Genomic DNA, 18,738 nt, shown 5'->3' with positions numbered 1-18,738 from the left:
TAAAACCATCTGAATTGAACTGAAATTGAGAGACAGACAGACAGAGTGCCACAGAAGTCGACCTTGAGAAGGCTTGGAGAGTGAAGAAGTCCTAAGACGCCTTTACTTTATGATCTTCTAGTACCTATTACAACCAGAGCCAGTAGCAGTCACCTAGGTACCAGCACTCATGATAGTTCATCCATCTATCAGGCACATTTTAGCACATCCAGACTGACAGCTTCGACGAAATCGACCGCAGCCATAACTCAGCAGGGGCAGGCTGACACTGGAACGTTACAGCTTAATAATTCGATGCATCTGAATGCCATTTCAAAGACTTTTTGGTAATACCCTTCAGTGTCAAATAAAACCAGTCCTTGTTGTATATCTAAAATAGTTTGCTATGCGTTGGTGGCAAAATGAGACCGTGACACCACGCCAGTTTGATATGGTTTTGTCTGCTATCAATGAAAATACTTGAAGTTCCATTGTAAGACTCCATTCTTTTGAATTTTTTTCATAGCTTATAATATGTCCTTAAGTAATGCATGATGATAAAGCCTTAATATGTATTGTTTTTTGAAAATCCAGCCCTGATCTGGCAAGTTGGACAAACCAATTTAAAGGGTAATGCAACACAAGGTTCCAAGTCTGTTTTATGCCCAGCTTGGGTGAAAATTTCAACCGAAAGACGGTGGCAATACTATGTTGTTTTTCTCTGAAAGCAGTCTGGTCGAGTTATCTTAGCCCACGATCAAGTTATGTCCAGTATTTATAGGTCTCGTGAAGTAAAAGATACATAGACATGTCTACATCTGAAAAATGTGATTTAGCATTTACATGCTAACTTGAACTAGCCTGTGAAATGTTGACTCCATCTGCATCAAGGGATGGGAAGATGAATCCATGGCTAATCAAAAGTCTAGCATAAGACAGGTCACCTGTGAGGACTCTATATATATATATATATATATATATATATATATATATATATATATATATATATATATATATATATATATATATATATTATAACATCTCCCTCCCACCCTTTTTCAGGTGGGGTGTGTCTTCCTCAAGTTCAAGTCCTCAACCAGAAGCCTGGGAGTTTGAGGGTTCTGCACAGTTTGAGGGTTCTGCACAGTATCTTAGTTGTGTCTAGGACCACACGCTTCTGGACAGAGACCTAAGATGTTGTTCTTGGAATCTGATGGAGCCACCCTCCCAGTTTGGGGGTCACAGCCCTTAGTGCTCCTGTTACCACTGGGAGTATAGATTTTACCTTCCACATCCCACCTAGTTCTTCCCTCAGCCCTTGGTATTTCTCCAGCTTCTCATGCTCTTTCTTCCTGATGTTGCCATCACTCAGGATTGCTACATCGATCACTACTGCTGTCTTCTGTTCCTTCTTGACCACCACAATGTCTGGTTGTTTAGCTAGCACCTGCTTGTCAGTCTGGAACTTGAAGTCCCACAGGAGCTTAGCTCTGCCATTCTCATTATCAACCACCATATAGACCCCAGGAGTGGGGCAATGGGCTATATCATGGGTGGCTAACCATGTGCCATGGAGAGCCATGTGTATGCAGGTTTTCATTCCAGTCGGACTCCACATCAGGTGATTTCAATGATTAGCAACGCTTCAACCAAAGAGGAAGACTGTATCAGTGAAATCACCTGGTGTGGAGTCGGGTTGGAATGAAAACCTGCATACGCATTGCTCTCTATGGCACATGGTTGGCCACTGCTGGGCTACATATATATATATATATATAAGCGGTTTGGATAATGGATGGATGGATGGATGAATATATATGTGTGTGTGTGTGTGTGTGTGTGTATAAACATGAAGGAAAGGAAGGTGAGGATGGAAAATGAAATTTCAGGATATTTCATACTGTTGTATCAGATGGCCAGCAACCTCTTTGTAGGGACTTTTTATGAAAGGCTAAACGGTCTTATGACCTGAGTGTGACCAACCAAAATGTTGGATATTCCTACACTGCAGATATACACAAACAGAAGAGAATAATGTTATCAAACAGAAAGTCAATTCAATTCAATACAACTTTATTTGTATAGCCCAATGTCACAAATTACAAATTTGCCTCAGTGGGCTTTACGGCAGCACAACTTCCTGTCCTTAGACCCTCTCAAACTCAGAAACGCAGCTTATCAGTGCCTCTTTAGAACATGTCTTAGAGTATCTCATATGGTTCAGTTGTCTGTAAAAGACTAACCGGAGCCATTCACACTAAAAGAGCATCCAGCTGCTGATTCAACACAGAGCTTACTGAAACTTCACACACTCAGATGAAGGTCACTAAACTAAGTGATGGAAACAAACACACAAATGCACGCGGTGACTGGGTCTTACCTCCAGAGGAAGGGGTTGCCTCCCTGGTGAACTGGGGCTGAGAGATGACCATCAAAGGCACAGAGGGAAGAAGAAGAAGAGTTGAGGGAAGGGGGGAAGAAGACGACGGGCGGCTGAACGACAGAGGGATAAAGGGAAGTGGGGGACAGCAGGTGCTGGAGGAGGCTGCTGTTGCCGTGGCAACGCAGTTGAGCTGGCGACCAGATTCTGCCCGGGGAGCAGAAGGAAAGTGGATTGAGAAGAGAGATGAAGAGGAGATGAGGTGATAACAGGGGTAAGGATAGAGAGATGAATGGTGAGAGTATGGACTGCTGGACGAGACAGGTACATAGGGACAAATACAGTTGTGTGTATTTGTGTGGCTCCTGTTAGCTAGTAATCAGAAAATACTGCAAAACACAGGCAATGTTGACTAAAGGTGTTTTTGGATCAAAATCATGACTTGTGTCCCAGAATGAGAGGGAATCAGATGTATGGAGAGAAGAACAAAGGACTAGAGCCATGTAAAAGGCAGAATATTACTACTGAATGCACAGAAGTTAAGTGGCTCAGCAACAAAACTCTAGTAATTTGGGCTGCCTGCCTTTCTATCTGTTCTCTTTTGCCTGTCTGGCTGTCTCTTTCTTTCCTCCCTCTCTTCACAGTAGGCAAATAGCCCTGCACAGTTGGAAACCACTGAATGGAAAGTTCTGGAGCATCTTCAAAGAGCTACTCAGGGCTCCTTGGGGGCAAAGGATATGGGATGGGATGGGATGTGTGAACGAAGGACGGAAGGGATGAGGGCAGGAGAAACAGACTGACAGAACCTTGAGACAACAGGCCCTTAAACTGCCTTTCTGTCACTTCTGTCTAATGTAGATAAGGCCAGTCAGTGTCAGTACATGTTGCTTTTTTATGGCTCTGCGTGTCATATAAAGCCGCTTACAAACTAGTCAAACCAGTTTGCCAACACTGGTGTGGTACCACAATCTACCCCGCTGTGCTATGCATCTTATCAATGTGGACTTGAAGGGCTTGCTTCAGTTGTATGCTGCTCTGCTGCCTGGGTCTATTTAGTTAGCAGTTGGCACAGACTGCTGGGGCAGATAGTAGGGGATCTGTATGCTGTACTACGGGGCCATATGGGGTTAGTCTACACACAGATGATCCCTCCACATACGGTTGAGACCACCTGCTAGGGGGTCTTGTAATCTGTGTGTATGTATGAGTGTGTCAGAGAGAGCTCACTGAACACTTTTAAAAATCAGTCAATGTGTATACGCGCCTTCATGTGTTTTCTGCAACCTGTGTGGTACTGTGTGTGCGTGTGTGTGTGAGAGAGAGAGAGAGAGAGAGAGATTGTGTGTATGTGTCAGAAAGGGATTTAGGATGGTATTTCAAGCTTGTTGTGCCCATGAAGGATTCCCCTCTCCCTTTTCACTGGTATCTCCTCTCAGTCCCTCTCTGCACCTCTGCACATGATTTTCCATTTGCCAGAGCGGGGGGTATTTCCATGACTCAGTATCTGTGTATTAATGAAAACTGAGCCCACTGCTCTGCACTCGGCTATATTTGTCGTGACAGTAAGATAGATAATGAGACAATGCAGACCTCTCTGCCTCTATCTCTCTCCCCCCTTCTCTCTCGTGCTACAAATCAGAAACCCCTTCTAGCAGCACAAGTGGTAATACAGAGCTTGAAAAAAAAAAGGATTTCAGTAGCAACAACAAAACTTAAGTGTTAATAGTTTTGAATGCAGACAAAGACTGACTTTCTCTTAACATCCACAGCAATTTTCATGCTTAAATAAACTTGACACACATTCCTTTCTCTCTCTTTCTATACACACGCACACACACAAAACAAAAAGCCAATACATACAAATTCACAAGCACAGAGATCCACACCCAGATAACTACAACCACCACCACAGGCACTCTCCCTGCACACACACACAGACACACAAACACAAGCTTACTGGAGTCGGAGACTGGGGGCTCCAGCTCGCTCTTTCCTCCTCTTCATCTCCTCTGTCAAAGGCAAAAGGGGCACAGTCACAAATAATCTTTATTAATCCACTGGACTGCGTCGGCTCACCTGTCCTTCAAAGCCATGCTCACCAACGGACACACACTACGTCCGCACAGTACAGAAGATGAACAAAGCTGCACGCTAAGCCTTTTATATGAGTCAATTTGAGAGACATCACTCTTATATTTAACAGCATGAGAGAGTGTCTCGCACGCGTCCATGAAGCTACATCAGTGCCTGCTGTTAGGTATGCACGCATGCAGGCATGATACACATACATACAGCTATGTTAGGTATCTAGGGTGCAGTGTTCTCTCTCTGGCAAGCATGGACTTGCTGAGTCACAAACCAATCGGCTGCACAAAAACACACTCGCTCAACTTGGACACACACAGACAAACAGCCTCTGAGTGTTAGTGCGATCACTCACATAGGCTTACCAAAAATAGAGAGGCAATAGGAACAAAGTCAATGAATATCCCGAGGAGCTTAACAAAAACTATCCAAGTTGTCCCTTTGTCCCCTTCTCTCCATTCAACTTTGAATAATCCACAGCCATGACTACACAAAAACTGACAACCCCAATGTCAATTTCTGTGCCGCTTGACAGACAGTTCATTTGACCTCCTTTTTTTTTGGGTCTAAGTGGTTCACAACTCCAACCAAAAATTCAGAATACCAGTCAATAAATTTGTGCAAAAATAAATCAATATTCAAACTGTCAACTTCCCGAGTAGTTCCACCACGGTAGACGAAAGAGAAAGGGAAAATCTTCTCTTCCTTTCCCCACTTCTTCAGTCACAGTCAAAGTTCAGGGAAGTTGTGTACAAGTCGACCGGCTTCTAAATCATCCCGAGGCTGATAGGCTGGCAAGTGGTGGTGTGTCCGAAAGGAACAGAGCTCTCTCTCTGGGTAAGTCTGCAGGGCTTATAATCCAGTTGGTTCCTGGAAGTATTTGTCTGTTCCCTGTGACAAGACTGTCCACTGTCAACCAGTGCAATGACTCTGCCTCTTCAATGCACCAGGGAGAGAAGGGGAGGGAGGGGGAGAGAGAGGTCGAGGGAGAGAGGGAGGGAGAGCCAAGAGAGATGGGCGATAGAGAGAAGATAATGAAAGGGAGTGGACCTGAAATGAAACTCTATCTCACTCTCTTTCGAACACACTCAGGAAATTCTCATGATGTCGCACGACTGTGTAGGAGGTGCAGCTGTCGTCCCCGCCTCACCTCCCTCTGCGTCTATCCCTCTATCCCTTGCACCCCTGTCCCATTTCCCTTTTCCGAGAAGCCTGGGGACACCAGTGTTCCTGATGGAGCCAAATACAGCTCACATGTCTGAACCGCTAATTCATGAACAATGGTCTGGATCACAGAAGACTCAGGGGGAGATGATAACCAGGGTAGTATTGCACTCATGCAAATAAACACACCTACGATCCAACACAATGAAAGACAGCGTACAACTTGTGCACACAATTGTATGCACTCACACGCACAAGCGCACAAATACACACATGGCTCCTCTTGGTCAAGTATTAACCAACCTAATGCAGATGCAGTCATGAGAATGTCATTACACGCCAACTGAAGTCACGCTTGTGTGTGAGAAAGCAAGTTTTGTTTGTGCGAGTGTGTATTATAGGAACACATGATAACTGACTTGACTGAAAGGGTGGAACATACCAGAGCACCAGCAAAACACTCTCACGGCAGTTTGCCCGGGTAAATGCTCTCGATGCTGTGGCATCGAGCTTTAACTATATCAGAGAGCAGTGTAAGAGCTGCCACAGGGTGGCACAGGGAGCAGGGGTAAAGCTTACTCACTGTGATCACCTAGGGAGAGACATGCCAAGTATACTCGCTGAAGCACTGGGTAAAACACTGCCTGGAATTTCACGGCGTGGCTTTAGGCTGGTACACATGCTAGCCATGCAGCTGCTACGTACACATATACACAAATATTCAAGTTATAAATGTGAAGAAGAAACCTAAAAACACACAAAAAGGGGAAAATAACACAAATGTTGCACACTCACAAAGGTACACACTACCTGAGCCCCTGCAGCTCTGCTTTGGTATTAAGGCAGCATCTGATGAAGTAGCTCTATCTTCTTAGGACTGCTAGGAGATTCGGGAGGAGATAAAAGAGGATTCGAACTGTGATGACCGCTCAACCTCTTTTTCTAAGATTTCTTATGACAACCCAGTCTTACTGGAGATGAGCGCAGAGTGAAAGTTAGGATAGAAGAAATGGAGGCAGTGGTGTGGGCTCTGAGCTTCGCACCAACTTGCAAATGCTTGACAGTATGCCTCTTGGTCTGCTGAGCTAATAGGAGGACCTCAGAATTTCTCGAGGAAGCATTAAAAGAATCACAAGTTAGAGAATTGAAAATGATAGCTAAGTGAAAAAGCGGGAGTAATGAAGACCGGTGTAGTTATTTGTGCAGGCTTGGCATTTAGAAAAAGGCATGACGACTGGCTTGAATCAGCCATTCAAGCCACGATGAATACCTTGTTCTGTATCAGCCATTCAAAGAGCTGAGAAACACATTTATCCAATAATATTGGACTGTTTATTATGATGAATACAATTAATATCCCACTGTCACACAAATTGTAATGATGAGACTGAGGCCACTGTTTTTTTGTGTGGGTTTTTCCCCCCTCGTTTTTATATTCAAAGCTTTTACTTTTTAACACACAGAGAGGCAAGGCTTCCTGGCGTATACACGTATTGATATAAATAGGCTTTCATCCACCTAGAGTGAGATGCTCAGCTGTTCAAGTATGAACACACGCATTAGCAAACACAAACACACACACACACACACACACACACACACACAACCTCAATGGCCTTTCAACTTTGCCCTTTAACCCTTTACTGGGAACTTCTTCCTCCATAACTTGATAAGGACTGCAGCTGGAGAAAAATCGATGATATCAGTTGTTGTAAATCACGTTTCATACACACTGCCTTCAGTTGTTGTATACCATGGCCTAGTCAGTGATATGTCGTGTTGAGGTACAACAATATAAAGATAGTATGACTCAAATTATGCATTTGGAATCCAATATTTAGAGTGAAACATGGGAGATGCCTATACTGTGTTTATTTGTCTGTGTGTGTGTGTGTGTGTGTGTGTCAGGACAGATGCCAGTGTCAGTCAAGTTTGATGAGGGGAAAAAGCTCCCTTAGCAGGTGACAATATGACATAGTTGACCAAACAGACTGCAAGGTGGAGACATGACTAGCATGTTTACAGTGTACTTCAGAACAGTGGATCTCAATTTTTGCCTCTTGATGTGTACCACTAGATATTTTAAACAAGACACTCCATGATTTCAGAATTCGGGCTGCTGCAAAATAACAGCTCACTTTGAGCTAAAATTCATTATGGAATATTTTTGAGGTTACCCAGCAGACTAAAACCTTTGCTTACAAATAATGACGCCTTTAGAGCAGTGTTTCCCAATCCAGTCCTCAAGTACCCCCTATCCTGCAGATTTTCATTGTAACCCTGCACAGGTAGCCCTGCTTGTACTTACTCTACCAATCATCTCATAGCACTTAATAATGCAAGGTGTGCAAAATCTGACCTAATTCATTGCTGATTGGTTGAATAACTACAAACAGGTACCTATTCAGGGTTGCAAAGAAAATCTGCAGGATAGGGGTTGGGAAACATTGCTTTAGAGGGCAATAATGCACAATCAAGAAACAGAGAGCAAGTCATTTTAAATAAGTATTTTTCAAATAAAATTTAAAGCCTTTAAGTATAAAAACCATTGATGTCTGCAGCAGTTAGAAAGGGCTGTATGACCCTGTACCCAAAGCACATTAAGCTCCCCTGAATAAATTATTAAAATGCAAAAAATTATTTATGTGAAAAAGTCTACCTGTGCATCTAAGATCCTGAGTAGTAGTGACCTGATATTGACAATGACAGTGAATTTTTCCTGTCTTACACACATACATCCCCCCTTAACACACACACACACACACACACACTTTATTAAATGTATGAGGTTCGTGTCTGGTTTATTGCATCACTCCTTTAAGCGTTTCATTATATTTTCAGGAAAAAAAAAACAAGACAGGAATGCAGCTGGGTTCCCAACTGGACAAAATTTAAACAGGAACGATTTGCACAAAGTGGAGAGAAAATCAGGTACTTACAAACTGCCCCTTCTTGGAAGACTCAGCTCTTTCTGAAAAGGGAGAAACAAAGAGAATTATTTGGATTGCAAATTTTCAGATGGTGAGTCAATATTAAATCAATTAAATGTAAAAAGCACGAGTAGGAATTCAAGAACAAAGAGATGATGTATTGTCATGTTATCTGTGTTTCCTGCGGCATGGCTTCCCTAAATGTGTTGAAAGAACCCATCTCTAGCGCGTAAAACATAAGTAATACTACCATTAAACCAATAGGTGTCACTGTGACACAAACTGTATGAGCCACTTTCATTATTAGCAGAAGAGTTTCACCTCTGACAGACACGTGTTCACACTAAAGCGGCCCACAATGGTAGTTCAACGGCTGCACTGAAGGTAGTATCCATCAGGCTGGGTTGTTTCAATGCAGAGCCTAAATACTGAATTTAACAATGCTCCAAAAAAACCTTACTTGATATTGAGACCTTTTATATAAAGTATTAATCAGAATAAATTAATAGTAAGTGACAAATAAAGGGTTGTCCACATCTGTAGACTTAATTCCATTCATTGTCCATCACGGTGAAAATCAAGTGTCAGTCTTTTATATCAATTATAAGCACTTTCTCCTCTCTCATGTGCAAATAAATGTAAAGTATTTTGTTTACATTTATAAACGCTGCTTGTCTCCTTGCTGCCAATTTTAGTTAACAATAGAGAATGGAAAATAGTCATGTCTGGGTTTAAGCCGCTTTGCCACCCATGCGTGCCACTTCCAAGCTGTAGGTTCAATAATCCTCCACAAGGGGGACGAGGTGTGTCGTGAAATGGCACCAAAGTGGCATTTTCAGATGGTAGGTCCACAGCAGTGGCTTTCACACATTTTGCAACAGGGAGCCATGTTTATGCTGCTTGCAAACGTAACGCTCCATCTGTGGATTTTACTCATTTCTACACAGTAAACCAGAGGAGTTTAGTGCTGCTAATAATCAGAATCAACAGATGAGTGGTTTGGTTTGAATGAAACCCCGCATATGCATGGCTGTCAGTGGCACATGGTGGGCGAGAACCTGAAAGATGTTGAACGACAATGTTTACAGAGCTTGGAGAGTCATACCAATATGGCTTGTAGAAAGTGTTGAATCAAACCAAATAAGAAACTGAGTCAAGACTGAAGATGCCTCACTGGGCAACTGAGGACCACTGTTGTAGTGTTCACTTCACAAACATAATGCTGTCTGTTCCAGTGAGGCTACAGTTGAAGAAGAACAAGAAAAACTTATCACTGACCCAGTACCGGTCACATGCTGCGAGTGAGATCTCTTTTTCGTTGCCAAGGAAACTTTGAATTGTTTCCACAATGGTCTTAAATGTAACCTGTTGCTTTTATAGTGGCACAATATGCAGGCCTATATCTAATAAAGAGGTATCGTACAAAAAAACCCCACCGCTGACATGTCACTGCTCCTACAGAGTACTATCTGGTCTGGTTTTCACTACTGTACACAGTGTGATGTGATGTGTGCGTGTGTAAACATAATCTGTAGCTAATATATGTAATGTTGTAGCCCAAGGTCAATATGGTGCCACTTGCCAGTGTAGGTAAATAGCTGGTTAAGTTTGGAAAGACATCTAATGCTGCTGCAAAAAAAAAAAAAAAAAAAAACCCAACAAAAAAAACCCAACAATAACAGCTCCATTTGCCAATATGCTAACACACAAACCCTCAGCACCTCACCAAAAACATCTCAACTCCAGGTAAAAGTCGCCATAGTGTTCAGATAAAATTATGCCCCATGCTCTGATGGCATTAGTCACATGAAACGCATAGCTGACTCGTTTCCTTTTCAACAACAAATTTCCCATAACCAGTCCCTATATCTCAATTCTGCTCTCTAAACAAAGAGCCAATAATGCTGAACGACCTCCTCCGAATGCAAAATACAGGAACCTACGAAGAATGTATGCAACAGAAGTTTGGTCAAAGAGACAGACAACTAACTGGAGGCAGAGAGAGAGAGAGAGAGAGAGAGAGAGAGAGAGAGAGAGAGAGAGAGAGAGAGAGAGAGAGAGAGAGAGAGAGAGAGAGAGAGAGAGAGAGAGAGAAAGAGAGAGAGAGAAAAAAAGAGAGAGAGAGAAAGGGTGACTGTGAGAAAGATGGAGAGACAGAAAGCAGACAAAATAACAGTGTCTGTGTGGTACTAATGTCTTCCAGTCATATTTTGCTCTTTAAACCAATCCACCAGAGAGAGACCAAAACAGGAACCTTCAAACTACACGCTGGGCACACACAGAACTTTTTAATCAGATGCACGCACGCTCTCTCTCTCTCTCTCTCTCTCTCTCTCTCTCTCTCTCTCTCTCTCTCTCTCTCTCTCTCTCTCTCTCTCTCTCTCTCTCTCTCTCTCTCTCTCTCTCTCTCTCTCTCTCTCTCTCTCTCTCTCTCTCTCACACACACACACACACACACACACACACACACACACACACACACACACACACACACACACACACACACACACACACACACACACACACACACACACACACACAAGGCACTTGGCATACACCAACATGCCTACTGGCTGTGCTTCCAAAGCGATCTTCCTCTCTCTGACGGGCACTTCTGTGTTTCATGACAGGATGGCTGTGTCATCAGGAATCAGATAAGCACCCTCCCTATCCCTCCATCTCTCTCTCTCTCTCTCTGAAGATAAGCTAATGGACATAATGGAGTTTATCTGAAGCATAGTGAGTGGGTGAAAGAGACATTTGCAAAGGTCTGCAGCATAATGGTGTCTGAGCTATGGCAACATGAACAGAGAGAGGTCTGTCTAGTTTTCAGTCAGGACACAGAACTACTAACTTAACCCATCAGGGACAGGTAGGTGGATCGTACATGTGTGTGTGTGTGTGTGTGTGTGTGTGTGTGTGTGTGTGTGTGTGTGTGTGTGTGTGTGTGTGTGTGTGTGTGTGTGTGTGTGTGTGTGTGAAAGAGAAAGCAAGGGAGTAAAAGCATGCATGTGCATATATGGCCTTATGTAAAATGACAAGGAACGAAAAAAACAGCACAAAGGTGTACACATAATGAAGAGAGAAAAAGGGAAACAGGTGTGTGTGTGTTGTGTGTGTGTGTGTGTGTGTGTGTGTATGTGTGTGTGTGTGTGTGTGTGTGTGTGTGTGTGTGTGTGTGTGTGTGTGTGTGTGTGTTCAGTCGTCTGTGTGGGTTCCTGTCTGTCAGGCTGGACAGAAAGCAAACGGACAGTGATTGTATTAAGCCCTATAAACAGATGCTGTCCAGAGCCACAGCGACAGGAAATGACACGGGCCTATGTGATGGGAGAGGCTATGTCTTATCCTCTCCCTCAATTTCTACCTAATCTCCTTTCCATCCCCTGTACAACCATTTGCTGTAAATTGTAATCTTTGTCTCTCTCATCTCCTCTATTCTCCCATCTTCAATCCCCCCAACACGCGCAGAGAGAGAGAGCGAGAGAGAGAGAGCGAGATTTCGGGCTGTCTGTGTGTTGTGCTTTATGCTCTAATCCATCCACCCATGCCTATAATCATATAATGTGAAATGATGATTTTAGGTATTTCCACTTCACCACACATTGTTGCACTGTAGTATTTTATACGTGCTCGCATGTCTGTGGGTGTACGAATGTGTTTATGTGCATGCATTAGTCTGCAGCCATCACCAGTGCCCTCAGGGAGGGGAGGCTCACCCTATACTGGCCCCGAAAAATAAATAACCAAGAGACCAAGATAATAAAATAACCACACATCAAAATGCATATCACCCCGTCTTCTGAAGGCATATTACAGGCACAAAGCAAGCCCATGATGAAATTACCTCCAGTGACAGCTTGGATGAGGCCACAGTGCACTAAGCCTAGAGCAATCTGCTCAATACAATACTGGCTTCAACATTAGCCTCTAAACTTAGCCGATGTGATAGACAGGGAGAGACAGAGAGAGGAAAAGTAACATAATTACATAGATAGGTAAAGAGAGAGAAAGCTGCAGGGGTGAAGCGAGACAAAAGCTAAAACTCTGCAACATGTAAAAATACCACAGCCTGTGTTGATATTATAGAAAAGCACCTAAATCAAAGAAGTGTTAAACGTGTGTGTGTGTTGGTGGGGTGGGGGCAAGATTATGTTTGTGGCTATGCAGTGTACTTGGTCACTTTGTCCTCTATCAACAACAGCAGTTCCAGACAGCTGTGGCTGTGAGCCTGCTCCACCTGCTGTAGACCTGCAGTCACTGTACCAAGCAAGTGATTGACAGGATTACGAAGACCATACCAGCACACACACACACACACACACACACGCACACGCTTGCTGGTAGTCCATCAAGTCCGATGATGAAATCCCTCCTCGTTAACGATGTGTTCTTTGATGACTATAGAGTCCAATTCTTGATCCACAAGTTTTACTGCATGTTGGGCATATGAAGTCTGAGTTAGTGGGGCCAGGCATGGTTGTTTGTCTCCTTAGTCTTTTCTGTTGTTTTTTCACATTCCACTCAATTTCCAGCTGTTCTGTACCTCTGTAGCAGATCTCCCACCAGTCGGAACGGTCGATGGCAGCTTGCTCCAGTCTCAAAGGGTCGATACAATACTTCTTCAGTGATGTTTTTAGCTGGTCTTTGCATCGCTTCTTCTCACCACCTGCGGACCAGCGGCCCGGATGAAGCTGTCTGTACAGGACTTGACGTGGCGGGTGTTCTTGAGGAATCCTGATGACATGCCCAAGCCAGCGCAGTTGGTGTTCAGTGACCGTGGCTTCTATGCTCTTGCAGTTTGTTCTAGTAAGAATCTCAGCATGAGGAACACGGTCACGCCACTTGATCCCCATGATTTGCTGCAGACACCTTATGTAGAACCGCTCCAGCAACCTTAGGTGGTGGCTGTATGTGACCCAGGCTTCACAGCTGTATGGGAGAGTTGTGATGCAGACAGCTTTGTAAATGGCAATTTTGGTGTGCAGGTGGAGGTGTTAGTTTTGGAAGACCTTACGCCGGAGTTTGCTGAAGGCTACAGAGGCTTGTTTGATTCTTTTATGAGTTTTGTGATTAGTGTTGCAGCCCTCAGAAAGGATGCTGCCCAAAGTATTTGAAAGATGGAGCAGCTGAGAGTGGTTGGTGTTCTATAGTGAAGAAAGGCATAGTGGGTGGGGGGCTGGACCTCCATTGGCATAACACCTCAGTCTTGGTGGTGTTGACTGATAGACCCAGCTTGCTGTAGGCATTCTTAACTGTGGCAAAGGATGGCTTGCAGGTCTTGTGGAGTGTGAGCTACAAGAGCACAGTCATTGGTGTACTGCAGCTCAAGGACCTGCACTGCAGACATCTTAGTAGTTGCCTGGAACCTTCGGATGTTGAAAAGGTTTCCATCTAGCCTAAAGTCTATTGTGATCCCACTACTGTCTTCCAGATCTTTATGAAAAAGTTTTGTGACACATAGGAGATAAATGTTGAAGAGTAATGGTGCCCGCACACACCCCTACCTCACTCCAGTGCATACATTAAAGGGCGCCGATTCCTGTCCTCCTATGGCCACCCGTACCACCATCCCATCATGGAACTGTGATAAAATGTTCATAAATTTGCTTGGACAGCCAAACTTTCTCAGGATTTTCCAAAGAAGCTCTCGATTCATAGTGTCAAAAGCTTTGGAGAGGTTGACAAATGCCATGAAAAGGTCCTGATGTTTTTCACGGCACTTTTCTTGTAGCCGTCTTACTGTGAAAATCATATCCACAGTACTCTTGTTCTTCCTGAAACGGCACTGTGACTCTGGCAGCAGATGTTCTGTCAAGTGCATCACCATCCTGCATAGTATAACCTCTGTTAGGACCTTTCCTGCAACAGCTAGTAGGGACATGCCATAACTGTTGCCACAGATACATTTGTCACCACTGTTTTTGGACAGGGTGACAATTTTAGGATCCCTTCATTGTTGAGGGACACTCTCCTGGTCCCAGACCTGCAGGATGTACTGATAGATCATTCTAGTGCACAAGTATCCTCCTTGTTTTAGGAGTTCTGCTGAGACACCATCACTGCCAGGGGACTTATTGTTCTTGAGGGAGTTGATGGCTGCAAGGACTTCTTGAAAAGTTGGTGAGTGGGCAGATGAATTGGCAGCTCTTCCAGGATGGATTGGTCAGTTGGTGAGTGCTGGTTAAGTAGGGGTTCAAAATGTTCAGCCCACCTTGCCAGGATCCACTTTTTGTCCTTCAGGGTTGTCAGTCCATCCGCTGATTTTAAGAGTGTGATAGAGCAGTTCCTAAGGCCATATATAGTCTTTATAGAGTTGCAGAAGTTGTGCACATCATTTCTGTCAGCATATGATTGACACCGTTGCCATCATTATCAAGGAGAGTCCCAACATTCCATGTTGCCAGTTTGAATGGGATAATTTTCTTGTTTTTAACCACAGGATGGACTTCCCAGTAGGTGCGGTAACCTACCCAGGAGGTTGGTTGAGTGGACAATTTTTAGGCCAACTTTTCTAGGCCCCTCCTCAATTGGGGTGAGCAGTGTGGTCCCTAAATAGGGCTGCTCAGTCACACGGGGGTCTGCCGATAGCAGTTGTCACTCAATCCCAGCTGCTAGCGATCATATACCCCATGCTGCTGATGTGCAGGGCTCTGACTAGGAGCTCCCAGGCCAATTCTACCCTGCTCCAATCGCCAGACAACCTAACGCCACCAGACTTCAACCAGATATTAGACCGGATAATATACACCATGGGTCAGAGGTGGAAACCTATGGAAGGAGTATTCTGATTCTGATCATGAATGCAGGAGGCTGCTGGAAACTCCAGACTATCAAAGAACTGCCTAATGTGTGCCACCAAACATGTTGCTTTTCTCGCGGGGTGTGCTCCCCTAGCCTTTGTCTCAATAGATCCCACAAGGCAGCAGGGCAGTGGTTAGCCATGAACGGCCTCTGGGGACCACTAAAGCACTGAGATCCCCTACCAAGTTTGCCTGAGGCCGTGAGGCACCCAATTACCGTGTGTAGCCAGCCAGAGGAGGCATGGCAGGGATCTTGGCGATGGAGAGGCTATGTACGGGCGGGGGAAGGCTTACGCATTGGGCTGCTTCCTTGTTCACCACAAGGGCTAGCCAGTGGCAGCAAGTTGTAAGCAAGAGGTTAGAAAAGCAGGCGGTAAGAAGGCACGCATCTTTCCTCTAACTCAGGGGTCGGGAACCTTTTTGACTGGGAGAGCCATAAAAGCCAAATATTTCTAAATATATTTCATTGAGAGCCATATAGTATTTTTAACGTATAATAAATTAAATATGTCTTACTTTTAATGCGACTTCTGGTGCTGCATGGTTTTGCTGATGGCCTTGTAGTCTGGTTCATACGTGGTGAGGTTGAGCTTCATGCAGGCGTTGAGGCTTCCATCAGTTAAACATGAGCGTAGGTTGGTCTTAATGTTCCTCATATGCGAGAAAGACTGTTCACATGCATATGTAGAGCCAAACATGGTCAATACGGCAATACTCACACGCTGCATTGTGTGGTATGTCACAGGAAGCTCGTTCCAAGTTTTAAGAATCAGCTGGTCTTCAGGTTGAAGATTTTTAATTTCTGTCCACTTGTGTTCCCTCGCCAGCTCTGCTCGCTGTCGCGCAAGACTTTCCAACTCTCCATTAAGTGACTTGAACTTACTCATCCACATGTCTGATGCCTTCAGGTCAGCAACTTCCAGCTCAAAGTCTCCGATAGAGACCCCGGGGATGCATGTCAGGTCGATTTTGTCCACTGCACACTCATGTGGATGAGTGATGAACTTGAAAAGACCAGTGCGCGCACGAAATTCTCCAAAACGTACTTTGAATGACTGCAGGAGATTGAACGTAAAGCCAGCTAGCTGCTGGAGATCCAGATGTTGAGTGGAGTCACTTGCTAAGCATGCATCTCTAAATTGTTGCAGTCTTTCAAAGTGCAGAAGACGACCTGTTTCAATGTCCCTGAGAAAGACTTCCAGCTTGCTTTCAAATGCAAACACTGCTTGTTGAAGGGATGAGATTGTATTTCCAATACCTTGCATTTTCACATTGAGCTGGTTCAGATGGCCAGTTATGTCCACGAGATAGTGAAACTGCAGGAGCCAGTCAGTGTTGTCTAGCTCAGGATGCTTGACGCCTTTCATTTCAAGAAAAGTCCGGATTTCACTCAGGCAAGCTGCAAAACGGCTGAGCACCTTCCCCCTTGACAACCAACGCACGTTGCTGTGTAAAAGCAGACCGGGATAATGATTCCCAACTTCTTCTAACAGAGCTTTAAACTGGCGATCATTTAAAGCTCGGGCAACAATAAAGTTGACCACTCGAATGACCAGAGACATCACCTCGCCAAGCTCCTGGCCACACGTCTGAGCGCAAAGCGCCTCCTGGTGCAGGATGCAATGAAAACTTAGGATGGCTCTCTTTTCATGTTCACGGAGAAGCGCTACAAATCCTTTGTTCTTCCCCAACATACAGGGTGCACCATCAGTACAGACAGAAATAAGTTTATCCATCGGTAGTTTTTTTTCTTTAGCAAACTCCATGAAAGACATGAATAAATCCTCTCCTCTTGTTGTCCCGTTCATTGGCAAAACAGCCAAGCTTTCCTCACGCAGTGTGTCACCTGCAGCATACCTGGCAATGATACTGCACTGAGATAGATGGCTAACGTCTGCTGACTCATCTAACGCGAGAGAAAAGTATGTCCCGGCGTTTATGTCCTTAATTTGTGTTTCCTCGACTTGATTTGCCATCATGATGCTACGATCGTGCACAGTTCTTGCTGACAGGGGCATGTCTTTTATTCGTTTGATTATCTTGTCTTTATTTGGGAAGTCATCAAACAGTTCATTGGCCACATCAAGCATGAATGTTTTGGCATACTCGCCATCTGTGAATGACTTTCCATTCCTTACTATTGCCAAAGCCCCCGCAAAGCTAGCGGAATTCCCGTCACCTTGCTTGGTCCACACACGTAGTTGCTGCTGACTCGTCTGCACTCTCCGCTGTAGCTCCTCGCATGCCCTTTTCCTGCTGTCCCCCGCTGGATATTTCGATGCAAATGAAGCATGGTGCGTATCGAAGTGCCGCTTTATATTTGACCGTTTCATCGATACAATTTTATCATTGCATATTAGACATACCGCAGATCCTGCTCTCTCCACAAATGCAAATTCCTCTGTCCACGCAGCCTGGAATGCACGGTAATCATCGTCTTTTTTTCTTTTCGCCATCTTTTCCGTTACAAGGGTTGAAGCGGATAAACTAGTTGGCTATCTGATAAAATTGATTTCTTCACCTTTACAATGACCCGGACATGCTCGCGAGCCATTGGTTCCCGACCCGACCCACGGGTGACCCGTGACCCGTGAAATTTATCTTCAAAACTAATTTCTGTTTACTTTAAAATGACACAGTATTATTAAGAAATATCACAAGTATTTTAAAATCAGTTCCAAACTGATTTTTTTTGAAAAAAAAATAATTTTCAACTCAAAATTGTCTGGGAGCCATATGCCGTCACCGGAAGAGCCATATATGGCTCGCGAGCCATAGGTTCCCGACCGCTGCTCTAACTACTGCACTAGACGCGTCACATAACCCTGTGTGACACACACACACACACACACACACACACACACACACACACACACACACACACACACACACACACACACACACACACACACACACACACACACACACACACACACTTTGGGGCAAATATGGACACACAATAGCTATGTTTCCAACCAGTTATCAGCTAAATAATAAACCAAATTTAAAAAGTTTGCCAATATATTGAAGCAGATAAAGAAGTTCCCTGAACATAGTGTGTAACTATACTAGCACACAACCCTAAAAATCAAATGAGTTTTCCAATTACATGAGATACTTTCAAGACTTCAGAGCTATTGATTGTTTGATGGTGTCAGCTAATGTTGGCCATAGTGTAGCAATTTCTGTGCAATGACAAAAACAAAGAAATGCATGTGAAAACAGCCACTGTTAACAGGTTAACAGTTAATATTGTTAACCTGATGCACCATATGGTTTCGTGCACATAACCATCTGAGAAGTTGTCCTTGGATACGGTTTGGAAAAGGGCAGGCACTTTCAAAACATACTTTGCAGGAGACTGGATGAACCATACATCTCTCACTGTCTATCACAGGCT

General features: G+C 44.2%; 1 protein-coding gene across 1 annotated transcript in view; it reads right to left on the bottom strand.

The window, feature by feature from the left end:
* mast2 (microtubule associated serine/threonine kinase 2) overlaps positions 1-18,738 on the bottom strand; it is a 228,622-nt gene that overhangs the window by 76,553 nt on the left and 133,331 nt on the right. The window contains exon 4 of the mRNA XM_056277837.1: positions 8,548-8,579. Within this exon, the coding sequence (XP_056133812.1) occupies positions 8,548-8,579 (32 nt within the window). The remainder of the gene's footprint in view (positions 1-8,547; positions 8,580-18,738) is intronic.

Source organism: Lampris incognitus, chromosome 3 (assembly GCF_029633865.1).
Source record: "Lampris incognitus isolate fLamInc1 chromosome 3, fLamInc1.hap2, whole genome shotgun sequence".
Classification (NCBI taxonomy): Eukaryota; Metazoa; Chordata; class Actinopteri; order Lampriformes; family Lampridae; genus Lampris; species Lampris incognitus.
This window is presented reverse-complemented; position numbering and strand designations above follow the sequence as displayed.